At 40.6% G+C, this 27,949-nt stretch overlaps 1 protein-coding gene across 2 annotated transcripts in view; it reads right to left on the reverse strand.

The window, feature by feature from the left end:
* Stim1 (stromal interaction molecule 1) overlaps nt 1-27,949 on the reverse strand; it is a 185,816-nt gene that overhangs the window by 21,390 nt on the left and 136,477 nt on the right. For both annotated transcript variants that reach the window (XM_013014119.1, XM_013014118.1), the window contains exons 4-6: nt 16,191-16,302; nt 11,848-11,963; nt 1,782-1,959 (exon numbers count right to left, since the gene is read on the reverse strand). In XM_013014119.1, the coding sequence (XP_012869573.1) occupies nt 1,782-1,959; nt 11,848-11,963; nt 16,191-16,302 (406 nt within the window). The remainder of the gene's footprint in view (nt 1-1,781; nt 1,960-11,847; nt 11,964-16,190; nt 16,303-27,949) is intronic.

Genomic DNA, 27,949 nt, shown 5'->3' on the forward strand with positions numbered 1-27,949 from the left:
AAAGCTCCAGAAGTATCAAAATTCCTAGCTTGTTACACACATGTGACCTTCAGCAAAGCACTTACCCTCTCCAAGCCTTCATTTGTTCTCTAAAATAAGTTCATTGTACCTGCTTCAAAAAGTTGTGGTGACTGAAAGCATTAAGACAAGTAAATAAAAAGTACCCGGCTCATAGAGATCTTTACCCCACTCTGGCAAAGGAAATAGTATCTACCATTTAAAAGGAACAAAAACAAAAATGCCAGGCATCATTTCCTTTTACAGAGATTTCGGCAAAGACTTTCCAACCATAGTTTCTAGGCTGCCAAAGTCACTTTCTAAAAAATAAGTCTTGAAGTAGGCCTCTCCCCTTTACAAAAATAAAATAAGCTGTGGGCTGGTAGCTCAAATCTGTAAGCCTAGCTACTCAGGAGGCTGAGATCTGAGGATCACTGTTTGAAGCCAATCTGAGTAGGAAAGTCCATGACACTCTTATCTTCAATTAACTACTAAAAAGCTGGAAGTAGAGCTACGGCTGAAGTGGCAGAGGGGGAGCTTTGAGCAAAAAGGCTCAGGGACAGTGCTCAGGCCCTGAGTTCAAGCCTAGTATCAGTAACATAAAAATAAAACCTGCACTGACTGTTGATTTTGTCAGCCTATTAAACATTTCTTTATGTGCCCCCAAGGTCCCAGGGGTTTGGCTCCTCCCAAAATATTCAACCTTAACTCCCAGAACCTTCTTGCCCATCTTTCAATTCCTTACCCATCTTTCCTCAAAATCTCAGACCTATTCTGCTCCTGAACCTGAGGTTTCCTATTTCCTAGAGTTCTAATGCCATAGGATGGTAATGAGTCTATATTGAGACCTCTTTGCCTCTAATGAGAGCTTTGTTGCCCCAAGAGCAATGGGTTCCTTGTGATTTCCAGCACAAACCTGGCTGCTATTTTTGCAGCTAAATCTTCTGCGTCCGTTTTTTAATCATTTTCAACAGAATCAGACTAGTAGAGATGAAAGTTTTCTTCTAAGAAAATATGGTGTTCTCATTGAGGCCCTGTGTTACAGATAAGGAATTAAGTGGAAGGAAAGGGCTGACCCCAGAGTCATGTAAATCAATGCTGTATGATGATATTGACTTATATGATCCAAATTTGCATGGTTTAGACTCCATACAAAGAAAACCTATGGTCTATAGGAAAGACAGATCCATGAGGTTTTTTTTTGGGGGGGTGGGCAGTACAAAACATGTAACTGTATCTATTTAGGTGGGATAAATAAAGAGAAAGAAACGGAATGGCAGCCATCCAACCAAGGAAAGTTCAAGACAGCTATTTACTTCTCCCTCTGAAGCTCAGAAGGAAAAAGAGAGAAACAAGCTTCTCTTCAAGATGAATAATTGGGGCCAGGTAGGTGGCTCAGTGGTAGAATGCTTGCCTTGCATGCATGAGGCCATAGGTTCGATTCCTCAGCACCACATAAGCAGAAAAAGCTGGAAGTGGTGCTGTGGCTCAAGTGGTAGAGTGCTAGCCTTGAGCTGAAGAACTGAGGGACCGCGTCCAAGCCCAGAGTTCAGGTCCCACAACTGACAAAAAAAATAAATAAATAAAAAGAAAAAGAAGAAGAAGAAGAATTAATTGTCCATGGCAACTGGAATAGCAAGAAGCTAGGCTCCCAGAGCAGTTCTAAAGGGAAGGCATAGTCCAGACAGCCATTTAGCAGTCTCAGAGACCAGGTGGTCTAAGGAAATAGGCAGCTTTCAAGAGTTGGAAGAACCAGGGCTGTGGGGAAAGAGGCAGGGCCTTACCTTTCCTGAAGGTCATGTAGGCTCTGCTCAGCTCGGTGTAAGCCTTCCAAATCCTTCATCATCTTCTTCATGTGCTCCTTGGAGTAACGGTTCTGGATATAGGCAAACCAGCAGCCGCCCACACCAATAACAATAGACACTACCAGCATGAAGTCCTTGAGATGATTATGGCGGGTCACTGCCAGAAAAGGGAGGGCATAGTGAGTCAGGATGTCCACAGCACACTTGGCCTTGAACACTCAATGTATCTCCACCTCTATGATGTCTTCCCTGAGAGACACAGCCTTTCTCTTCTTAGATACATACTTGCCACAAACTATCATAATAAGTTTTGTGTCTACCCCTCCACTAGTCAAGGCCTGGTTATAGTAGAAATTTATTAACTCATATTTCCCTTAGACACAAGAAAACAGTGCCTCTTAGAACATCTCAGCCATCTCTGGACAGGGATGAACCCATGTGTCCAGACAGAGTGACTTTCATCCTATGGGGAAAGCAATGGTAAGGCAAAAGGAGTTGGCTGGTGCAAATCAATGTCACTAGAGCAAGGGATCTGGCTATGTGGGTAAAGTTATGTAGGAGCTGAGTATCCTGAACTGCTATGCCATTCTAAGCAAAAGATCCAAAGCTGAGATTCAGTAAAGGTCTGGAAGAATTCTCAATCTATGAAGAATACTTCTGGACTATGGCTCAAATGGAGATCAGCTAAACCCAGAGTACCATCAAGAAATTCATTGCTCTGCTTCCTGGCTGCCATGAATTTAATAGCTCTGTTCTAGCACACTGCTCTGCCTCACCACAGGTACAGAAACATGGAGAACTGTGAACCAAAATCTCTGAAACTGTGATCCAAAATAAATCCTCCTCAGAGAGGAGGAGGAAGGAAGAAAGGAACAGGGAAGAAGAAGGGAGGGAGAAGGAAAAGAGAGAGAGGTATTTGGTGTATATATATATATATGACATTACATACGCCAGGAACTGAAAGACAGATCTACCACCAGAGAATTACTGGCAGTAAGTTAGTGAAGTGCAAGGGTTTCAGTCACTAGCTGGGGTTTGAAGAAACATCCAGTCAATAGAGAAAATTTTGGATGCTAAACAAGGAACATCACCAGAAGATAAAAAGCAAAAGTCACTCCCAAGAACTTATCCAATCAGTAGAAGGCTGCTCCTGGAGCCTGGCATTGTTCATAATATCCCAGATCTGAGCTCTAGGCCATGGTATAGGAGACTTGAAAGAGGCACCACAAGGGCTTCTTAATACCTTCTCCATGCTACTTAAACCCTTCCATGTGTCTCAAGGTCCTACTGCTACAATCTTTTTGGGTTGTGCTGTGAGGGCCTGGGAATAAGTGAAAATGGGAATTAAATCAGAGCCTAATGGCCCTCTGTGCATGGCAGGTTGCCCTTGGTTAGGGAGAGGAAAAGGTAGGACTGGCAGCATGTTAGTGTCAAGTTACATATATGGGCTGACGGAAATTTAACAGGACCCAAGTATGTACCTGCCACATCTCACAAGTTACCAAACTTGCCAAAAGAACAACTGATTTACTCTCTGGTTTCAGTGATCATCACTTGCTTGTATGCCTGTGCCCAAAATATTATGTAACAGCATTCAGAATGTACACAATAAATAGGATTGAATCTGTATTGCTAAGCCTCAGAACATTATGGCATCTCCCTCCTCTTAATCCATATTAAAGTGGAAACAGCAGAAAATATAAGAAAACTGAAGCACTGTCAGGAATATTAACTTGTTGGAGTCTTTTCATAAAAAATTATATAAGCCATGCACCAGTGGCTCATACCTGTGAAGGTGATATCTGAAGACTGTGGTTCAAAGACAGCCTAGGCAGAAAAGTCCATGAGATTATTTTCTTCAACCACCAAAAAGCTGGAAGCAGAGCTATGGTTCAAGTGGTAGAGTGATAGGCTTGAGCAGAAAAGTTCAGGGACAGCACCATACTCTGAGTTCAAGCCCCAAGACCAGTATCAAAAAAAGTGGGGGAGAGGGTATATATCTGGAGTGTAGTTCAGTGGCAGAGTATTTGCCTAGCATTCATGAAGTCCTGGGCTTGATACCCAGCAATGAAGGAAAAAAAGTGACAGAGCAGATTCAAATGTGGATTTGCCTGGCTGCATTGTCTTTTCTCTATACCATACTTTCTCATTGCTATGTTCATATTTATGCTGCAACTCTATATGCTGTTATAGCAAACATCTCTCAACATATCTATGTTTCCTTGATCAAGCTTGAGTATGAGTCTATAAGCACAAGTCTACGAGTTGTATCATAAGTGACAACCTATAGACATCCTAGAGATGTCTATATTGCTATGAGAGTAATAGCCAAATGCTTCACCTTTAAAGTTAAACATAAGGCCTCAAACGGAGAAATTCACATGTGGTAATAACAACTGTCTTGCATTGATATAAGGTCTAGGTTCTATGCTAGCCTCTGCCCCAATGAGTTGTGAAATTCACTTCTGCCTGGATCTCAGCTTCCTCCATTCTAAAAAGTATTATCACATATTACTGAAGATACAGAATGCATAGATATAAATAAAAGTACCATACTTTGAGGTGCCTTGAAAATACTCAAATGGACCTATCCAGGAGGTAATTAATAATATAGACATGTACTTTGAGGAAGAGAAGAAGCTGGAGAAACAGGTATAAAAATCATCAAGCCCAGCCAGGGGCTGGTGGCTCACGCCTATAATCCTAGCTACTTAGAAGACTGAGATCTGAAGATCACAGTTCAAAACTAGCCCAGGCAGGGAAGTCCATGAGACTCTTATCTCCAATTAACCACCAGAAAAACTGGAAGTGGTGCTGTGGCTCAAGTGGTAGAGCGCTTGCCTTGGGCTGAAGAGCTGAGGGACAGCACCCAGGCCGAGTTCAAGCCCCATGACAACGACAAAAAATCATCAAGTCCAGCGCTGGAAAGGTGGCTCAGTGGTAGAGTGCTTGCCTTGAATGCATGAAGCCCTGGCCAGGTTTGATTCCTTAGCACCATAAAGCAGTAAAAGCCAGAAGTGGCACTGTGGCTCAAGTGGTAGAGTGCTAGCCTTGAGCTGAAGAGCTCATGGACAGTGCCCAGGCCCAGAGTTCAAGCCCCATGACCAAAAAAAAAAAAAAAAATCATCAAGTCCTTTCAATAGAGCCCTGAGTCAAACCCCAGACAGAGATGAGTCTCCTTCTGTAGAGCTCCTAACATATATCTCCTTTAGAAGCAAGAATAAACTTCTAGCTGGGTTTTAAGCTGAATGCTGATGACAGATGAACATTAAGCCAAGTTAAAAAGGTAAACAACAGCTAGCTGTGGTGGCACACACCAGTAATCAATGAGGCAGAAGGATTATGAGGATCATGCAAACCAGTTGGGCCAGAAAAATAAAGTAAAAAAATAGAAAAACAGAAAAAAAAGAAAGCCGGTACAAAGGAGCAATGTTCATAGAAGGGTAAAAGAGAAGGGCTGAGCTTGCCTGAGAGGAGGGAAGAAAAGAATCCTGGAAAAGGTTTAAAGGGTAAGTAGGAGCATAGCAGAAAGAAGAATATGCAAACAAAGACAAGGATAAGCTCTACCACTCCTGATCTGTAAAAACTTTCTACTTTCATTTGAACCACAGAAGGTTAAGGTAAGATGTAGTGTTTTCTTCTACATAACTGCATCCTGCTAAAAACACAAATGGTACCTTATCCCCTAGTCCAAGACACAGTAGGCACACTCTAAAAATAGTAGCTGCCAGTTGTTTAGGAGAAATTGAGGCACAGAGAACCTTAAGAATGTGCCCAAGATCACCAAGCTACTGAATTATAGAGCCAGTCTGCTTGGCTTAAAAGCAGAAACTAATTTTTGAATAATGGTTGTCACTTAAAAAACAATTTCATCTCTCTGAGCCTTAATTTTCTGAGATATTATCTCTAAAAGAAAGACAATAGCTTAGGCCTCAAAATGGATACTCGTTCTACTAGGTGTGATCCTCTAAGCATACCTAACACCTGTCATGTGGCATGTGACAATTTTTCACATTCAGAGCCCCAGACTGGCTTGTAAGCCTAGAGCCAACTCTGAGAGTGGAAAAAACTATAAAGGATCATGATCTCCTCAGATGCTACAAGAGGCCTGAGCATGCCTTCCCTTGTCAGAAAATGGTCCCTGAGATAGAAACGGTCTGACCCTTTGTCCCCTTCCCACGCTCTGAGGCTGCTCTGGCCAGGTGGAATCTGCTCTCTCCACAGGCTCTTAAGCTACCTCAGGTCAACTGGCAGGGTTTACACTATGGCTGGTCAAAGTGGCTGTGGCTGTTCTCTGGGGTATTTGCTACTTGACTTATAGCCTGAATCTCTATCCAGCCTAGGTTTAGAATACAGGGTAGCGCCAGCACAGACTGTCACTCTCTGTCCACCATGTGTGCTGAACAGAGAACAGTACTAAAGGAGGAGTTTCAGTCCATACTAATAAAATAAATCAGAGCCCAAGGAGCAAAGCTCAAAGGACTCTTTACAGGCACCCAGCTAGCACAGCCTACTCTGAATAAGTCTCCTGGCATACAGTCACCTAGTATTTTCCTCAAATTCCAGTTGGCAATTTTCAAAGTTTTCCTTTAACAAGTAGAAAAATATACAAAACAGTATTTGCCATCAGGATGGCTGTTGGTTTCTAAAAGCTTTGCACCCAGCACAACAAACTCTCAGAACCTTGAATGAGAGAGCTAATAAGAGCTTTTGCTTACCACACCCATTTTACACATAAGAGAACCTAAATCTAGGCAGTACCAAACTACCAAAGGCTACATGATGACACAAGGACCAACCATGGTATTCCCTAAGCACAGGACACAGACCTCACAAAGGAACACAAGACCCTTATCAAGGAGAAGTTTCTTCCCCAAACCTTGGAATGTTATAGGATCCTTCACACATCAGAAACACGCTGGAGAAAAGGGATCTACGAAGCTAGGCAGCTCAAGCCTGTAATCCTAACTACTCAGGAGGCTGAAATCTGAGGATCGTGGTTCAAAGCTAGCCTGGGCTGGAAAGTCCATGATATTCATCTCCTAACCACCAGAAAACTGGAAGTGGCGCTATGGCTGAAGTGGTAGAATGCTTGCCTTGAGGGACAGCACCCAGGCCCAAGCCCCACAACTGACATTAAAAAAAAAAGTAGGGGTGGGGGAGCGGGGAATCTACCTAATCACACAGTGAGTAGCAATTATAAAGAAAACAGACTCCTGACTGTCACTTTAGGGTTCTTTCTCAAAGTTTATAAACAAGTTTTCTGAATAGAAGTCCATGAGTTACAAAAATTCAGGTTATATATTTAAGATATAATTTGTAAACACTAAAATTCTAAAATTCTCTTTTAAATTATACAAGGTAACAGTTTTAGTATATTCACAAGGCTTCACAATCATAAGCATAATTGTTATAAAATTATTATTACCCCTGAAAAAATCCTATATCCATTAGCATTCACTTCCCATTCCAAATCTGTTTACTTTCTGTCTCCATGGATTTGCCTATTCCAGATACCTCATACAATCAAAATCATAAAACCACACACTATGTGATCTCTTGGGACTGACTTCTCTCCCTTAGAATGATGATTTTCAATTTTGTCTATGTTGTATCAGTATTTCTTTTATACTTTCTGGGGTTGATTATTATTCTGTTATATGCATATACCACATTTATTTTTTCCATTTTTTGATATTCCAATTTTTGACTAATATTCTAATTTTCTATACTGTACCAACACTTACTATTGTCTATCTTTTTTATTACTGATGTATCATTGGGTGAGGTATTATACCTCAATATAGTCTTGATTTATAGTTCACTCTGTTACATCAGTTCATGTTGGACATGGAAAAATATATTTGAAAGCCATGGCCCATTTTTTAAAATTGGGTTATCTTTTTTTTTGTTGTTGTTCAATTTTAAAAATTCTTTATTTGGGGGGAGGGAGTAGTACTAGGGTGTAAACTCAGGACCTTCAACTGTACTTTCAGCCCTTTCAAATTCTTGATATGTCCTTTGAAGTACAAAACTTTTAAACTGAATTTTAAATGCTGTTTCATTGTTTGGCTTTCCTGAAAGAACAAAGTAATATAGGTAAAACTCAAATAAATAAATACTAAAGTGAACAATTCAAGAGCATATGGTATATTCTTTTTTTGGAGGGGGGGAGGTTGTGGGGCCTAAACTTTGGGTCTGGGTGCTGTCCCTCAGCTCTTCAGCTTAAGGCTAGTGCTCTAGCACTTGAGCCACAGCGCCACTTCTGGCTTTTTCTGCTTATGTGGTGCTGAGGAATTGAACTCAGGGCCTCATGCATGCAAGGCAAGCACTCTACCACTGAGCCACCTTCCCAGACTGCATACAGTATATTCTTGATGTTAGATAATTACAAACTCTACTAGTTCCAAAAAATTGCTGTCCATCAATGGAAAATTGTTACTGTCTCCTCATTCCCTCTTCTTTTCAGCTCCTGCCAACTATCAATCTGCATTTTGATTTTATGATATCTTCATGGACTTATTCATTTTGGGTATTTCATATAAATGGAAACAGAGAGCATATGACCTTTCCTGTCTGTCCTCTTTGTCTTAAAATTATGTTATGGATTTTCTAGGTATCCACACTGTAGCAAGTGTCAGAACTTCACTCAACTGTATAGTTAAGTAATATCCCATATAATGTAATTTACTCATTTATTCATTGATTAATGGACATTCTAGTTTTCACCTTCTAGTTTTATTTTATCTTGTTTTGTTTTTGTGCCAATACTGGGACTTGAACTCAAGGCCTGAGCACTGTTCCTTAGCTTTTTCACTCAAGGCTAGCACTCAAGTCAAACAAGTGGAGCCACAGTTCCACTTCCAGCTCTTGATTGAAGATAAGAGATAAGAGTCTCAGAGACTTTCCTGCCTGGGCTGGCTTCAAACCAGATCACAGACTCTTGAGTAGGTAGGATTACAGGCATGAGCCAGTAGTGCCAACTACCTTCTACTGCTTGTGGTGTCTTATACTGGTTTGAACATGTGTAGATGTACTTACTTGAGTAACTGTATCAATGTTTGGATATATACTTAGATATGCAAATACTGGGTTGTAGTAACTCTGTTTGAGTCTTAAAGAACCACAATATTGTTTTTCACAATAACTGAACCATTTCACATCCTGACCAACAATGTATGAAGAAGGATCAGAGGTTTCATATCTTCACCAACATTTATTATTATTATTATTACTACTACAGATATTACAGATATTAGTGTGAAATGTATCCTTAGCATTTGAAATCTCTGTTCTGTATATCTTAGATATGCAGGTTAGATCACGCACAGTACACAGCCTCTATGAAATGGATCTTCAAGAAAAATACCAGTCTAACCTGCTCTACTAGGGCTCCTCCTGCTTACTCCAATCCCCAGACCCAGCCAGGATTCTGGTTCCACATTAGCTGATTTTTACCGATAGAATTCTTGCTTAATAGTTTCTTTTCTTCTTTCTTTTTAGGACATGCTCTCACTGTTCTTTCTTTTTCTTTTTTTTCTTTTGGTCAGTCTTGGGGCTTAAACTCTGGGCTTAGGCGCTGTCTCTGTGCTCTTCAGCTCAAGGCGAGTGCTCTACCGCTTGAGCCACAGCGCCACTTCTGGTTTTCTAGTGGTTTACTGGAGATAAGAGTCTCACAGACTTTCCTGCCCAGGCTGGCTTTGAAAGGTGATCCTCAGATTTCAGCCTCCTGAGAAGCTAGGATTACAGGCATAAGCCACCGGCGCCCGTCCTGTTCTTTCTTCTTAAGACATGCTCTCACTGGTTGGCCTTGAACTGGTGATCTTACTGCCTTGGCTTCCCCAGTGTGTACCACTGATGTAGTCTTTCAGATATGGTAAATTCTACTTTAATAATGTATCTTAAAAGACTAAGAAAGACTTTAAGACTGTCAAAGGCCTCCCCTTCTTGGGGGATAACAGAGGAATATGTGAAAGTACTCTAGCTTTCATTGGGTACAATTCTTCTGCTATAAATGTTCTTGCTGGTATGTGCACAAAAGCATATAAGCTTGTCAAAGTTAGAGTTGAATAAGGCCACTTCCCATCTTCCTTCATCCTTCCTTCCTTCCTTTCTTCCTTCCTTCCTCCCTCTCTCCCTCCACCCCCCCCCCTTTTGCCAGTCCTGGGGCTTGAACTCAGGGTCTGAGCACTACCCCTGAGCTTCTTTTGCTCACAGCTAACACTCTACACTTGAGCCACAGCGCCACTTCCATCTTTTCTGTTTATGTGGTACTGAGGAATCAAACCCAGGGCTTCATGCATGCCAGGCAAGCACTCTACCACTAAGCCACATTCCCAACCCAGCTTCCCATCTTTCAACTCAGCTTGAAGTGTTTTCTCCATAAAACTTCCTGGAGAGATTGAGGATTGAACCCAAGGCTTTACTCTTCAGTCACTTGAGCTGTATGCTCAAGTGACTGAAGAGTAAAGCCTTGGGTTCAATTGTCACTACCTTTAAAAAAAAATACAAAATACACAGAGGCATAGCCCCAGCTCCACACCCCTACACACAAAAAAATTTCTTGGACTCCAATAAGAAATTCATAACTACTTTGTATCCCCAACTGAACTCTAAAAAGGCAGAGTAGCTACAACATTTATTATAGTTGTTGATCAGCAACTCTATTATTTATACCAGTACACAGTAGGTGCTCAATAAGCATGAGTGAATGCATGACAGGTCATGGCTCAGTATATAGTGCAGCCTCACATAAAAAGTAAGCTATTCATTGTGTCCTTTAGTTAAAATTTGACAATGAATGAGAAACTAAATGAATCCTAGAATTCCCCGAAGACAACAAAGAAGGTAGGAAATCTTCTAAGTTACTCTATTCTATACCTTTAAAAAGTTAGTTTTAACCCACCTGTATTGATACATTAGCTTAGACATTTTCTTGTCAGTCCACAAATACAGGAAAAGAAATGTACTACCTTTGACCCTGTAAGCCAGCTGCTTCTCTGGACTAGGTCACATCTCTATAGCATTTGACTGGTGACATCGTTAATTATCATCTCCCAAAAGGTAGAGAGTTGGCCCTAAGAACTGTATGGTCAAAGCGAATTTCTTAACAAATATTACTTCCCTTGTTCCCCCTTGACTCACTTAAAATAATCAAAGGATGGTCAGGTAGGACCATTACCTCCACTCAGATCCGCAGAGAATGAAATGAACTTACTACTCTCTCATGGCTGAAGAGTTCAATTTTCCTTAGGCTTGAGTTGGTCTCTATTGCTTCAGTCAAAGCCTGCTAAGTCTTCCTTTGTCAACCACCAACACAAAAATGTTTAACAAGCAGACCTTCACTCTGTACATTGTGAAGGCAGGTAAGTAGTATCAGTCCTTTAGGGTTACTTGATATACCTGAGCATATTTTTCATATTTTTTTAGCCTTTGTACGCTTGCTCGGGTTGTTTTGTCCATCTAAAATGGCCTATTTTGCCATGGAATAAAGGAACACAGAATAAAACTCTGTCTCTCCTCTGGCCCTCAGAAGCACTGAATACCTGTCTAGAACACTTTTCATGGGGGAGCAGAGGGGCAGTGCTAGGAATTGAACCCAGAGCCTCAAGCAAGTACTCTACCATGAACTATATCTTCAGCCCTATAATATGCATTTTGTTTGTTTGCTTGTTTGTCTTTATGGGGGGGATAGAACCCAGGGCTTATGTGCTAGGCAAGTGCTCTATCACTGAGATATAACCCTAGATAGAATGTTCATTTTTTTTCCCTTTAGGGTAGAACATGATTCAGCTAGGTCCTCCTACAGAATCCAGCGTAGCACATGCACAAAGTAGCTATTCCTTTAAAATATTTAATAAATGACAGGAATAATAGTTGTTATTTGGCTAGACTAAAATACAAGACTGTTTTGTATTTCAATACCAGTGGAAACAGTGAAGGTACTGCCCTGCAGATATGCCTATGAGACCCTGCTTCAGCCCAGACACTCAAACAGCATTGGGTTCCACGGCATTGTAGCAGGCCTTTTCTAAATAGGACTCACAAAGAGGAGGTCCAAACAGCACTGTGTCCAGGGCCTTTAGCTGCAGCTTCTGCCGGTGGCTCCGATCTGTCATCTTCAGCACAGTCCCTGTCATGGTGGTATTGGTTACAGCTAGCCTGTTGAGACAGAGTTGGGGGTTAGGACCCTGACAGCAAAAGCAAAAGGATCCAACTAGGATTATCCACTTCCTAAGGATCAATTTTAGCTCTTGGTAACCACTCCTCTTTACATTTTAGAATACAAACTTTATCAATAAAGTCTAAACAGGCAGTATTGAGGGACACAAAACATTATCAAAATTTGAATTTTCTCTCTCCTGATCCCCACCATTTCCTAAGTACCTTTCCTTCTAAGGACTACCCATTTATGACAATTCCCATACTCAACTACAAATTTTCTCTTATGCTTCCATGTCCATGAATTGTCCTTTATATCTGCCATCATGTTTCACTAAATACAATAAAAAACATTCTCTTGTCCAGTCCAGACTAAAATTTCATGCCATTTGGCCCAGTAATACATGGAATTTCTTTTTTTTTTTTTTTGGGTCCAGTCATGGGGCCTGAACTCTGGGTCTGGGCACTGTCCCTCAGCTCTTCAGCTCAAGGCAAACACTCTACCACCTGAGCCACAGCGCCACTTCTGGCTTTTTTCTTTTTGCTTATGTGGTGCTGAGGAATCGAACCCAGGGCCACATGCATGCAAGGCAAGTGCTCTACCACTGAGTCACCTTCCCAGCCCAATACATGGAATTTCTGAATTGCTCTAATTCTAACCCACTGTCATTATAAATCAACCTGCTGATGACAAAAATTGAGTTCATCTCTGAGTCATTACAATGTAATTTAGTCCCAAAAAATTACTGTAATTTTTTCTGACTTTTAACCACAATGTCAATGATAACTTTAATATGTCAGAGTCTGTAAACAAGAAAATGACATAGGAAGAACTGGACTTTGTTTCTCTACTGCTGGAACACAGTGGGTACAGGAGAAAAGGGGTATAAGATACAAAAGGTTGAAAAACACTTGTCTGAAGCCTATAAAGGAATATTGAATATTACTGTTAGGTTGGTGTTCTTTTCTGATTCATAGTTTTATTTCCCCAGGTAGAAGAAAAGCTTACATTACAGTGTATGGTTTATATTCCTGTCTAAACATGCAGGAATACCTACTTCCGCTTCTGGTCTTAAAAAGCAATCAAGCCCACACAAGTCAGGCAGTGAAGCACTGTGATTAGGAAGCAGTCAAGAGAGCTGTCTTCTGATACCTATTCTACTAGTAACTCGCCTGATTATAAGCTGTTGGTCTCTCTCCTAGGACCTCAGTTTCCTTCTATGCAAACTTACATAAAATTAGATGCTTCCTATAAGCCCGGGAGTTCTTTGGGCTCCTCTTGAAGTCACTTCTGCAAGGTGTGATGGATTCTTATCTAACCAAAAGAAATAGACTGCAGTCTATTTCTCAAAGATACCTACGAACTGAAATGCTATCTATATCTATACAATGAGAGAAAAAAGAAGGGAGCTAGCATTTACTAAACAACTACTGTGTATCTCATATTGTTCTGATATTTTACATACAAAAGTACATTTAGTCCTCAGAACAACCTTAAGAAAGTAGCTGTATCCTGGCACCAAGGTTGAAACCTGTAATCCTAGCTACTCAGGAAACAGATATGGAAGATCATGGTTTAAACCCAGCCTGGGAAGAAAAGTCTGTAAGACACTATTTCAAAATCAACCAGCAGGGTTGGGAATGTGGCTTAGTGGTACAGTGCTTGCCTAGCATGCATGAAGGTCTGGGTTCAATTTCTCAGTACCACACACACAGAAAAAGCCAGAAGCGGCATTGTGGCTCACATGACAAAGTGCTAACCTTGAGCAAAAGCAGCTCAGGGACAGTGCCCAAGCCCTAAGTTCAAACCCCAGGACTGGCAAAAAATAACCAGCAAAAAGTAGAGGGAAGGCATGGCTCAAATGTCTAGCAAACAAGCTGAGCAAGGTACAAGCCCCAGTACAGGAAAAAAAAGGAAAAGAAAGCAGTTCTATTATTCACTCCATCTTGCAGATAAGAAACTGAGACTGAGAGTTGAGTAACTTGCACTAAGTCACATACAAGTAGCAATAAACGCTGAGAATAAACTCCAATCTGCTATATTCTTCCTATTATACCATCCTAGCTAATTGTGTTCTGAGAACCATTCTTTTTCCCCCTCATGCACTGAAGGGGGCTACATACTTCCTGCTGTCACTAAGGTGCCACAGCTTGCTATCTTCTACTCCTGTACTCAGCATGGCTAGACCTGCTCTTGGCGGCTCTAATCCTAGCCTCAGAAGGGCTAGGTGAATCTGTGACCTGAGAACTCACTTTTTATCCTATGCTTTGCAGTTTTAACACAAGCCATAACCATTACATTTAATTACATTGCCTAAGAATCCACAAGGCAATACTGCTATATCCATGAGTAACAAGAAAAAAATCCCACATCCTGAGTTTTATGGTCAATCATCTATTCATTTCATTGTTTCTTCCAGTGAATATACACTTCCTCTAGGCAAGGGCCAGGTCTCATAAATCTCTTTGTCTTCAAGGTCCAAGGAGTATGGCATATGGTAGGTATGTGTGTGAACTTTTTTTAAAAAAAAGAACTAATGCTGGGTGCCGGTGGCTAATGCCTGTAATCCTAGCTACTCAGGAGGCTGAGATCTGAGGATGACGGTTCAAAGCCAGCCCAGGCAGGAAAGTCCTTGAAACTCTTATCTCCAATAAACCACCAGAAAACCAGAAGTGGCGCTGTAGTTCAAATGTTAGAGCACTATCCTTGAGCTGAAGAGCTGAGGGACAGCACTCAGGCCCAGACTTCAAGCCCTATGACTGACAAAAACAAACAAACAAAGAAAGAAAAAAACTAAACTGAATACTACATGGAAGCCGATTTTTCAATCACACAATATATGAGGAAAAGGAAGTGAAAAATAAAAGAGGGGCACTTAGAATTAGGTAGACTTGGGTTCAAATCCTAGCTCTGCCACCTACCATCTTAGATAAATAAGATTTACTGGAGTTCAATTTGCTCACTCAAAAGGCAAAATAGTATTCTCTTTCTCCCAAAACTGTGGTAGGGAAGTACTCTATACCCAGAGGTAGAAGTATTGGGATTATTACTCCAAGAGTAAGAAAAAGCTGTGAAGAGGAGACAATAGGTAGCAGAAGGGAGAACAGCCAGCTCAATCAGCTAGGCTGGGACAACAGCTCCTGGTAACTCAGTGGCTGCAGACAGCAGTGTGTAAGCATTCCAATGGCTTCCCCTTCCCCTTCCCCTTTCATCTTTGCCAAAGCTCAAAACTAGATGTTTCTACATAATATATAATCCGAACTTAACAGATAATAAAACTTCTGAGGGCCAAGGAAAGTTGTTGTCTATTCCCAGTATCCAGCACAAGTGCTTGGTACAGACTAAGTACCTAGTAAATACTTTTTGAATGAATAAATAAGATTAAGGACTGCATGGCATTTGATACTAGTTTGACATAACAAGAAGTCTAAGCAGCACTCCAACCCTCTCCACTCCTATCCAAGCCCTAGTGTACTGTCCCAGAAAACAGGCAAGCAGTTGTGACATATCTGCTGCACAGGTCGTTCCAGAGATGAGTGAGATAATGGGAGTCAGCACCTCTGTACCATTTTCATTACTGTATTTGGATAACACAGAGAGGCTAAAAGAGCCCTAAGGCTCCTAGAGGAGGAGGAGGAAGAGGTGGAGGAGGAAGAGGTGGAGGAGGAGGAGGAGGAAGAGGAGGAGGAGGAGGAGGAGGAGATGGCAGCAGCAGCAGTGGCAGTGGCAGCAACAGCAGCACTGGGGAAACAGCAAAAACAAAAACAAACAAATAACGCAGACTGAATCTATTGCATCTATCACAGCTCTAGATTTGTATCACAGTTTTACCCCTGATTTAGCCATGTTTATGACCTTTATATTGGGAAAGCTGCCTAAGCAATTTCATCATCTATATATAATAATACCGACCTTCAGGACTGATCTAACAATTAAATGAGATGCTATATATAAAGTGTTGAGTAGCCTGTCGTCTGGCATGTATTAAGCATTCAATAAGGGAAAGCTGTTGAAGCAACTTTCAGGATTGATAGAAACATTAAATTAGAGAATGAACACCAAGTGCTCATCGTGCTTTATAAAAGCACACAACAGATGTGTGAAGAAGAGATGCCTGCAGACTATCCTGTAAAATCTCACTTAACCAGATAGGACAAACTGGAAGCATATCCACCTCACCCCACTCCCTCCATCTTCAAGTGAGTAAAATCCAGACCCCTCCTGACCTTGGCATGGCATGACCACTAAGTTGCAGCTTCCGGAAGGTCTCCTCATATTGAGGCAGCTCCACATATGTGATCAGCCATTGCACCACCTCATCCACTGTCCAATTGTACACTGTGAAAAGAGACAAGCACACCATGACTCCAAAATACCAAGCACTGCTTGCATTTAACTGTTATGATCAAACTGACTTTAACATTTTCCACATTTGTGTGTTTAACATATCTTTTACCTATAACATCCCAAGTATGAAAAGAGTACACACTGTGCAAGTCTACTTATATGAAATCTTAAAATCTATAGTATAGATTCAACCATTACCCCAAAAGTGTTTTGGGTTAATGAAAATATTCTATATTCAGTACAATGATGGTCATACAAATTACAACACCCACAAGACTCATCAAACTGTACATTTCAAACAGGTGTATCTCTTTGTGATAGCTCAATAAGGTTGATCTTGAAGTATTTTTAATCATAAATGTGACCAGGATTGAAAAGGATCCATCCATCCATCTATCTGTTCATAAAGCATACATAAAAGGCAAAAGGCCCACTTAATACCAAGCACACAAGAAGTTAGTTAGAAAGATTAAAACCAAATAACATCAGTGAGGCATGGAGTAAAAAACTTGATAAAGAAATATGCATAGAGCACAAAAGAGAAAGGGAATGACTGCCTAGTGGTTTGGGGACAACCTGAGAAAAGATGTTGAAACTGCAGCATAAAAGAGAAGAGTCTATCTGTGTGTGAAGGAACCTATCCAAGTGTGCAATACTTCATCGATGTGAGAGAAATAAGTACTTGCTATTAGAATGAAGGTGCAAAGAAAAGATGTGAAGTTGGATTTGTCTAGAATATGGAATGCAATGGCAGAACAAAGTTGAAGACATGTCATGAAAGTTCTTGCCTGCCACGCTAACACAGCTACTGGGATTGCCTGAAATAAGCCTGCCTTAGGTTGCTCTAGCCAATTAAGCGAGATCTACTGCTTTTCAGGTCAGAAGTTAGAGAACTAAGCATGTCTCACATCTATTGAGAACTTGTTACAAAGCCTTTGGGCACTTTATAAATATTCTTTTATTTAATGTTGCTAGACAGAGCTGCACTGCCAAAAAAGTAGTAGCTACAAGTGGCTCTTTAAATGTAATTTTATTAAAAAAGTAGTTTAAATTAAAAATTCAGTTCTCCAGTGTCTCTAAGAACTTCAAGTTTATAGTAGCTAGAAGTGGCTAGTGGCTACCACATTGGAAAATACCAATCATGTAATAGTTTCATTATTATTAGAAAGTTCTGTTGGATAACACAGATGAAGGTAATTTTCTATGAGAATGTTTCAACTTTATATCTTTATTTTGAAAATAACCTACGGGGGGGGAGGATTGGGGGGGAGAGGATGGGAAGGGGAAACAAAGGAGGAAGCTACAATGCTTGATAAGAAATGTACTCATTATCTTGCCCATGTAATTGTAACCCCTCTGTACAGTATTTTCACAATAAAAAAAATGAAAATAACCTACAAGTCAAAACCAAGAATATAGGTGGGTCATACAAATATATGAGGTACAGGCTATCAACTTTGGTAAGAATTTTGCATTTGAGTTTTCAATTGTGTTCATGTAGAATAGTTACAATAGAAAATATTTGCCTGGGGGCTGGGAAGATGGCTCAGTGGTAGAGCGCTTGCCTTGCATGCCTGAGGCCCTGTGTTCAATTCCTCAGCACCACATAAGCAAAAAAATGAAAAAAGCCAGAAGTGGCGCTATGGCTCAAGTGGTAGAGTGCTAGCCTTGAGCTGAAGAGCTGAGGGACAGCGCCCAGGCCCAGAGTTCAGGCCCTACGACCAGACCCCCCCCCAAAAAAGGAAATATTTGCCTGAATTTTTTAACATGATCTTTTAAATAAATTATTAATAATCAAAACCTAAACATAGAACTACACTATAATCCAACTATATAACTCTTGGGCATCTATCCAGAATATTAAAAATCAAGATACAATAAAGACACTTGTATACAAGTTGTCATGTCCAAAACGAGCTTTACAACGTCGGTGCGGGGGGGGGGGGGGAGAAGGATTGGGATGGGGGGGAGGGGGGAGGCTGGGAAGGGATGGGAAGGGTAAACAAAAGGAGGAGGCTGCAATGCTTGGTAAGAAATGTACGCATTATCCTGCCCATGTAATTGTAACCCCTCTGTTCAGTATTTCACAAATAAAATTTAAAAAAAAAAGACACTTGTACATCCATGGTCATTGCTACGCTATTCTCTCTTTTTTTTTTTTTTTGGTCCGGTCGTGGGGTCTGAACTCTGGGCCTGGGCACTGTCCCTCAGCTCTTCAGCTCAAGGCTAGTGCTCTACCACTTGAGCCACAGCGCCACTTCCGGCTTTTTTCTTTTTTGCTTATATGGTGCTGAGGAATCGAACCCAGGGCCTCGTGCATGCAAGGCAAGCACTCTACCACTGAGCCACCTTCCCAGCCCGTGCTACGCTATTCTCAATAGCCAAATTATGCAAATAGCCCAGATGCCCTATAGTGGATGAGTGGATCAAGAAAATATGATACATATATATGATGGAACTTTACTCATCTATCAGATGGAATATTATGTCATTTGCAGGGAAATGGATGGATCTAGAAAAACATTATGTTAAGTAAATCAGGCTTAAAGGGACAAACAATGCATGTTTTCTCTCCTATGTTGAAGTTTTAGGTCTAAATATAAACATACATGAAGACATACACAGGGTTATATGCATATACACATAAATTGACTAATTAATCATATACTTAGGGGATGAGTCCAATGGTGTAATTCTACTGAACAACTAACAGTTTAACAAAATGAATACCAGGAAGCTGTAACAAGTTCTGTATGGGAGGAGAGAACATGGAGGGTGTACACAAAGGAGGGAAGAAGGGTGAGCAAATACAGTCTGTGTATTCAATGCATATTATATAAAAATTGAACTATGTAACTTGGACGTAGGGATGGGATGGGGAGAGATGGGGGAAGAACAATGGAAGGCATGGCATGGGTCAAGATGCATTGTACTCATAACCTGACTTCTAGAACTGAAACTCCTTTGTATAACTACTTAATTAAAAAAAAGTTATCAATCTCAAATTTAGAGTTTTAAAAAATGTGGAATGCTCCATGAATTTGCATGTCATTCTTGATCAGGAGCCATGATTCTCTGAATCATTCCAATTTTGGTATATGTGTTGTTGAAGTAAGCACTCAAATTTAAGTAGTTTAATACAAAAAAACCCATATATCAAAACTAATATTGTATACAAGTATATTTTTATAACTACAATCCAAATGTTTCCCATTAAAACCTAAAACCACCACATCCCCAGAAAGAATGCCATAATATAACATGATAACCTATTACAATCAATTTGATAGCACTGTGATGGACAGGGTCATTTTTATCACCAACCATATCCTTCCCCTTGTGATGGCAGCAGTATGCTGAAGTTATTAGGAGAGCCACCCATCTCCTGCTTTCAGCTAGTATGTTCAGCGAAAGCTAAATCAACCACCGAAAGTAGAGCATATAACTAAGGTTCAGTCAATCAGTATATTCCATCTTGAGGTCTACAGTGCTTAATTCCGAAATGAGCATACAACCCAATGTGAGTCTAAAGAAACTCAATTTCATGATTTTTTCCTGACCCATGCAGGACAGACTTGTTCATCTATGATACTGGTATATGATAGCCCTGAACTACCAGGTTAATAAAATCAAGAGAAGCAGTCACATAAATATATGATAGTACTGTTCTGAGCACCTCAGATGTATTAAGTCACTAATCTTCACCAACACAATGTGAAATCGACACCATTTTATCCTCATTTTAAGATGATGAAACTGAAGCACAGAAAGATTACATAACTTCACAAAAGTTACCCAGCTAGAAATGGATAAAGATTCAATCTCAGGCAAACTGTCTCTGTATCAATCTGCCCATCTATCTCTCCTCCCCAAGGCTGCTAGAAGCCTTCCTACAGAGGCAAAGCCAAGCAGAGATGAATCCAGATGGCATCATTTAGGTCCTGAGTCAGAACAAGCCTGCAAACATCCCTATTCATTGATATTTCAGTTTTGTACAAGTAAATTTCCTCTTTTGATTACAACAGAGTAATAGGATTTTTTGTCATAACAGAAGCCAATTCTAACTGAAATAATTATTGAGTGATCCTTCAAAACATGGCAAATCATATCATCACTAATACTTGGAGCACTATGGCTAATAAACCTCAATGATTGTAGTGTGTAAAAATACCCTTTGGAAATAATTTTTATACCTTGTGTATGTAGCTACATAGAAAGCAAACTGAAGACTATACTCTGTTAAAAATCAACGCTGTGTTAAGGAACAGAAGTGGACTTACTATACAAGGAATATGTTCAAGCCAAGTAGGGGTCAAATGAGATCATGATGTATTATACAAATCACACTTTGCAGAAGCTGAAAAAGTGAAAAACGGTGGGAGGAATGAGTCATCAGATGGCACCCAGTAATACAGACATGTGGAACTTAAAAGCCTGAGAGCAATTGAATTTCAGCAAAAAGATACCATGTAATTGGATGCGAAGTTTACTGGTACTTAAAATGTGAACCTGATTTTCCTTATATTTAAGTAAAAATTTTGTATAACAACTTAAAGCTCCATATATGTTTGTATATGACATGTTTTTAAATAACATATTAAAATAATTTAGGTCAACACTACAGGTCCAAAATAAATTATTTTTTCCAAAAGAAATGTGTACTTTCCTCACATTTAAAAAGCACTGTGGCCAGCAAAAAGCCAAAACAGTTTTGAGGAGAATGATATGATGAGTTTCATCCCCTGCCCCCTTAGGAGCCATATAAGAATATGTCCTGTTCGCTTTTGCTCAGTCACTGTTTCTAAATAAAAGATCATATACATGGTATCAATGAGAATTTACTCAAAGAGGCTGAATGAAGTAGTTTAAGACTCTAATTTTAGCTACTTGGGGAGCTGAGATCAAGAGATTCCCATCCAAGGCCAACCTGGGCAGGAAAGTTTGTGAGACCTCTCATCTCAATGCCAACTACAGGGGGGGAAATAAAACAAGATTGAGGTCCAGACACAACCTTATACAGGAAGTGAGACCTCTTCTCAAAAAGAATTAGTGCAAAAGGAGAAGAGCTGGAAGCATGGCCCAGCAGTACAATGCACTGTGAGGATTAAGAGTTCAAATTCAGTGGGGCTGGGAATGTAGCTTAGTGGTAGAGTGCTTGCCTAGCATGCATGATACCCTGGGTTTGATTCCTCAGAACATAAACAGAAAAAGTTGGAAGTGGTGCTATGGCTCAAGTGGTAGAATGCTATCCTTGAGCAAAAAAAAAAAAAAGAAAACTCAGGGACAGTGCCCAGGCCCTGAGTTCAAGCTCCAGGACTGGCAAAAAAAAAAAATTCAAAGTCAAGTACCACCAAAAAGCTGGGTGTTGGTAGCACATGCCTGTAACCCCCGCTCTTGGAAGGCTGAGAGGCCAACCTGGGCTACATAGACTCTATTTCAAAAAAAGAACATGCAAAACTCTGGTAGTGTTTCTGTCACTCTCATCTTCTCTCATGATTCAGAAGCAGCTTGTATGAAGAAAACACTGAAGGCAAAAATGTTCCAATCTTAAGGTCCTCCACAAGGTATGCCAGGTTTCAGGACGAAAGCATGTTTGCTGAGTGGTGAGTGGCTATAGAGGTAGGCATAATTCAGAGACATGACAGGTAAAAAGGGAAAGGTGTGAAGAGGGAGGAATGAAATAAGTATAGCATGTTCTATGACCACATCCTGGAAGACAAGACACTAGAAGCTTAGGCAAAGGTTGTGTAAATAGCACTTAGTTAAGTCTGTAGGTCCCAAACAAGAACATATCAGACAAAAAGAAAAAAAATAATTTCTAAGAGATGCATTCAAGTTCTAGGGCTTGGGAAAAGAGGATAATGGAATTAGGGTTAACGAAGTGTTGAGGAAAGTAGAATAAAATAGCTTATTCCTGACAATGAAAATATGTTCTCACACATTACAAATGTGGTCTTTGACTATGGTCTGGAGAGTCAGGTAATGAAGTCAGAGAAGAGTGGCACGCCTACATGAGGCAGACAGACAAGTGCTAGCCTGTAAAGGGCAGAAAACAACACACTCCTATCTGTGCTGCTACTGGAGCTAGGCCTAACTCTGCACAAAGCGGCCTTTCTCCTTGGTGGGGAGAGGAAAGAAGGCCACTCTTTTTGTTGTTAGAAGGGCCTGAGGCCAGCGGTGCTTCAAGGGACTTCTGTCTATTAGGAGGCTACCTTACTACAAGAACTTGCATATACTGGCACACAACTGGCACAGAGGAATTGCTTGATCAATACCCGCCCCAGCACAGACAAGCAACAGCCAGTCTAGCCCAGGGTTCAGTGACACTTGGGATGGAACCATCTTTGTTGTGGGACTTGTCTTATGTATTACTGCAAGATTAACATCTCTAACATATATCTACCAGATGCCAGTTGCATGTTGCCAGTTATGATGATCAAAGATGTTTCCACATACTGCTGAATGTCCCCTGGGAGACAAAACCGTGCCACAATCAATGCTCTAAACATGGTACTAAGAAACAGAGTCTCTAAGGAGGACACTGTACTCCAAAGCAGATGGACTTTGACTAGCCCCTACATAGCTTAAGTACAGGGAAAAGGGACAATGGCCCAGTGTATCACACCAAACCTCAAGGCAGTTTTTGTTTGTTTGGTTTATTCTCTACATTTCATTCTGTTACCTAGGCAGCAGCCCTATCTAGTAGGGCTTGGCAACATAGTGTCATCCACCCACAGTCACTGTAGTCTGAACAAAATAATCTGCAACAAGCTGTATCATATATATTAAGTGTATCTCAGACAGTGTAAGTTCTAATAAGATTCACAAACAACAGGGCAGTGAAGCTATCAAGGACTCAAATACCTAGAAGTTAAGTCTTGTTCTGCATTCTCATTCCAACAGAGGAAATGGGAAAAATCCCTGGACCACAGAGAAAGCAACACCAAGTACACAGAGCTCACTGTTAGCAAGAGGCTACAGAATATGACAAGGAGAGTTTATAAGAGAATAATACAGATACAGATTCCACATGATTTGTGTCCAAATCCTAGGAGGACATGTAAGCAAGAGCGGTTTATTGAAGTCACAAGCCTCCTCAAAGCCTGATCTGTGGTTGCTAGCCACATCAAAGACTACATTTCTGGACAAAATAATGAACAAGGTTACAGGGAATCAGAGAATGTCAATCTCTGGAAATTCCATCAAAAGAGAGACTACACAAGATGAATAATCTTACTCTCTCATTGTCATTATCATTATTTATTAATTAATATTAATTAGTATGTATAGTCAGCCCCAGCCCTGGGAAAGGGGCTTTTGTATTTGAGAAATATTTTATATAAATAAATAAAATATTCTATTTTATAATGAGGTAATCACCAAAAAAAGTATGCTTTGGTTGAGTTTTGTTTGTTTAAGTGATTGGGGTAGTACTGTAGTCTGAACTCAGAACTTTGTGTTTGCTAGCTAGGTGTTCTGCCAGTACCTTCAGCTCTTTTGCCATAGGTTATTCTTTTTTTTTTTTTTTTGGTCTGGTCGTGGGGCCTGAACTCTGGGCCTGGGCGCTGCTCAGCTCTTCAGCTCAAGGCTAGCGCTCTACCACTTGAGACACAGCGCTACTTCCGGCTTTTTTCTTTTTGCTTATGTGGTGCTGAGGAATCGAACCCAGGGCCTCAGGTATGCAAGGCAGGTGCTCTACCACTGAGCCACCTTCCCAGCCCCCCATAGGTTATTCTTTAGACACTGTCTTGTGTTTTTGCCCGGACCTGGTCTGGACTATACTTCTCCTACCTATGGCTTCCTAGGCAGCTAGTGCCACAGATGCATGCTACCGCACCCAGCTAATCTGTGGAAATAAGGGTCCTAAAAACTTTTGCCATGGCTAGTCTCAAAACCATGAAAAATAACATTATTGAAGACTGACAAATTTCTGAGCACCTTAGAAAACTGGATTTTTATTGTTAAATGTACTAGAATTGGAAGCTGGAAGACTTTGATTTCTATCTTAGCTATTAGGGACCAACTTGAGTGAATCATTTGACCATTATAAGCTTCAATTTCTCTTTCTGTTAAATAATCATTCTGGCTGGGTTCCAATATTTCATGCCTGTAATCCTAGTGAATTCAGGAAGCTGAGATCTGAGAATTGTAATTGAAAGCTATCCCAGGAAGGAATATCTTGAGAATCTTATCTTCAATTAAAAAGCCGGAAATAGAGCTGTGGCTTAAGCAGTAAAGCACAGCCTTGAGTAAAAAAGTTAAGGGACAGTGCGTAAGCCCTGAGTACAAGCCCCAAAAAAGTACCAGCACAAAAAAGTATCTATTCTGTTATTTATTTTGTACTATTCCATGCCAAACATAGGAACAGAGCAGTGAAGGAGAAAGAAGTCCTTATTCTCATGTAATTTACAATCTAGTAACACTTACCTCCCAGGATTGTTTAATAAGTGAGTTCATGGAAATAACTTTGAAAATACCTAGGATTTAATATAAATTTAGTAAGAGTTGTTTCTTTATACATATATTCATTCAAAAGAACATGCTAAAAAATGATCAGAATCTAGGTATAGGTTCACTATACAGGCTCACTATAATCAAAGACACGGTGTAGACATGTACAAAGAACAATCACTCTAGCTTGTATGGAGTCCTAGAGTCACTTTAAAGACAAAGAGAACCAGATATTGCTGGATCAAATGATAATGGTCCTTAAAAGCAGGTAGTTTCAAGCCAGGCACCTGTGGTTCATACCTGTAATCCTACTCAGGAAGCTGAGATCTGAGAATCATGGTTCAAAGCCAGTTTGAGAAAGAAAGTATATGAGATTCTATCTACAATAAACTACCAAAAAAAATCTGAAAGTAGTAACATAGCTAAAGTGGTAGGGTGCTAGCCATGAGCCAAAGAAGCTCAGGGACAATGCCCAGGCCCTGAGTTCAAGTCTCAGGACTGACATGCACACATAAGAAAAGCAGGTAGTCTCAAACTTCAAAAAAATTTATCTACTGGGAGAAAAAAAAATATTAAAGGATTAGAGGCATGGCTCAGGTAGTAGAGCACCAGCCAATAAGCACAAGCAAGCATCAGATACCAAGTTCCAAGTCCTGATCTTGGATTAAAATATATATATATTATAGCCAGGCACTGGTGGCTCATGTCTGTAATACTAGCTTCTCAGGAGGCTGAAATCTAAGGATCACAGTTCAAAGCCAGCCAAGGCAAGAAAGTCTGTCAGACTCTTATCTCCAATAAACCACTAGAAAACCAGAAGTGGTGCTGTGGCTCAAGTGGTAGAGTGCTCGCCTTGAGCTGAAGAGCACAGGGATAGTGCCCAAGCCCAGTTCAAGCCCCAGGACTGACAAAAAAAATTTTTTTTACATACCTACTACTTAGGCACCACTGTAGGAGCTAGAGATACAACAGTATAAAAAGTAGAGCACTGTTCTCATGTTGTTTCTGTTTTGAGGGAAAGAAAAGTAGTAAAACACTATAAACAAGAGCTAGGTATGATAGTACAATTCCGTAATCCCAGTCACTCAGGAGGCTGGGGAAGGAAAACTGAAAGTTCAAGGCCAGGCTGGACAACCTAATAAGATCTTGTTTCAAAATGAAAACTTTTAAAAGGGCTGAGGAAGCTGCTCAGTGGTAGTGCTTTCCTAGCATGAGCAAGACCCTGGGTTCAATCTTTAGTACAACAAAAATAAAAAACCACAATAAACATGTAATTATATGTTGAGATGAAAAGTATAATGAAGAAAAATTTAAGTAATAAAAGGGTATAAGGGAAAAGAACAGTGGACAGTGGTTTTAGGTTAGGGAAGGCCTCTCTGTTGAAGAGACATATGAGCAGATAATGAAAAACATCTGAGCCATGTGGATACCTGGGACAAGGACATGCTACCGAAGGAACAGTAAGTATTGTACCTAGCATGTGAGCTATAGCAATACCTCCACAGATGTGCCAAGGCAGATAATGAACCACACTGATTCTTCCTCTTGCCAGGAAAACAACAGCAATACAAAATGGGCTCCTGAGTCAGAATCTCTTTCCCATAATGGACTTGTGGCGGCGCCTCTAGATGAAGCCTTCATCTACTTTTGTGGTTTCAAACCTACATCCCAAGAGAAATATGTCTGGCAGGCAATTTTCCAGTATCATTTTTTGGTCTCCTTCACACAGCTACTAGTCAATTATCTGACCACTTGGTCAGACTTTGGTCACATTTGGTCAGCTAGTAAATATGGCACAGCAGCTACAAATGTGGGCCTTGGAAACAGGTGGTTTGATTTGAGATCTGCGACTTCCTAAATGTAGGTCCTTGATTAGTTGTCAACACAGATATGATTCTCCATGACCTCCATCCTTAAAGGCTCTCTTCTAGAAAAGGAGACAGACGTACAAAGGAAAAAATGACAAGTGCTAGATCGGAGAACAATGGAAGGTGATGTCAGGACACAGAAAAAGGGAAAAGCATCCCCAAATTGGGCTTCTTATTTGACTTCTCACTGCACACTCCAGGGCAGCTCATAATCTTTCAAAGTGGCTGTTACTAAAGACAGTGGGGGCCTAGAACTAGTTAATCTGAGCAGTTTCATTCTGGCTTTCATTAACATTCTGGCATCTTCATTTTCTATTATCATGTTAATATCAAATACTGAATCATCAATACCACAAAAATAATATGGGCATGGTGCCTAGGCCTCATGTGATAGCTCATTAGGCTTATGCACAAAAACCAGTTCTCTCAGGGCCCACCAGACATGCTATCGAAGGCTATCCAAAGAGCCTTATTAAGGCTAGGAAAAGCCAGCCTAGGAAAAGACTGGTAGCATGGCTGCAGAATAGTAAGAGAATCCAGGAGCCCTGACATGTTGAACTGTAAGATCACACAGTGCTAGAGACAAGTTTTGTCTCTTATTTCTCTACACTGGGGTAGGACCTGTGCTACAGTAAAGGAAGGAATCATATTAGATGATGCCCTCAAGTAGACTGATGGGAAAATAGGTAGGGGGGCTGATCACTGCAATTACTGTGCCAAATGCTATGAGTTAAGCATAGGAGACTGTGGGAACACAGAAGACACCCAATTTAGCCTGTGGTTTTCAGGAAAGATTTTGTAAAGAAGAGGCTAGTTAAACTGAATCTGAATTGTCAAGTAGGATTTAATAATATCAACAGAGGATAAATGAGGAACAGAAAGAACAGCATATATGAATCCATGAGGGGATGCAAGGGATGAGGTATCCTAGGAACCACTGATAAGTCAGTGTGAGTACAGAGGACATTCATGAAGAGTAGTGGAAAATAAATAAGTGACTAAGGAAATAAACATGAGCCTACATGCTAAATTCATCAAGTACAAGGCCTGGCAAACAAAGTTAATTAGTAAAATATTCTTAATGTAGGAATGTTTACACAAATGACTAAAGAGAAATAGTACTTCTTAAGGCCAATACTAGAGTTGGATAAAAAACAGCAGAGGGGCTGGGAAGGTGGCTCAGTGGTAGAGCACTTGCCTTGCATGCCTGAGGCCCTGGGTTCGATTCCTCAGCCCCACATAAGCAAAAAGAAAAAAGCCAGAAGTGGCACTGTGGCTCAAGTGGTAGAGCGCTAGCCTTGAGCTGAAGAGCTGAGGGA

The sequence above is a fragment of the Dipodomys ordii genome, unplaced genomic scaffold (genome assembly GCF_000151885.1).
Source record: "Dipodomys ordii isolate 6190 unplaced genomic scaffold, Dord_2.0 Scaffold22, whole genome shotgun sequence".
NCBI classification, from domain to species: Eukaryota; Metazoa; Chordata; class Mammalia; order Rodentia; family Heteromyidae; genus Dipodomys; species Dipodomys ordii.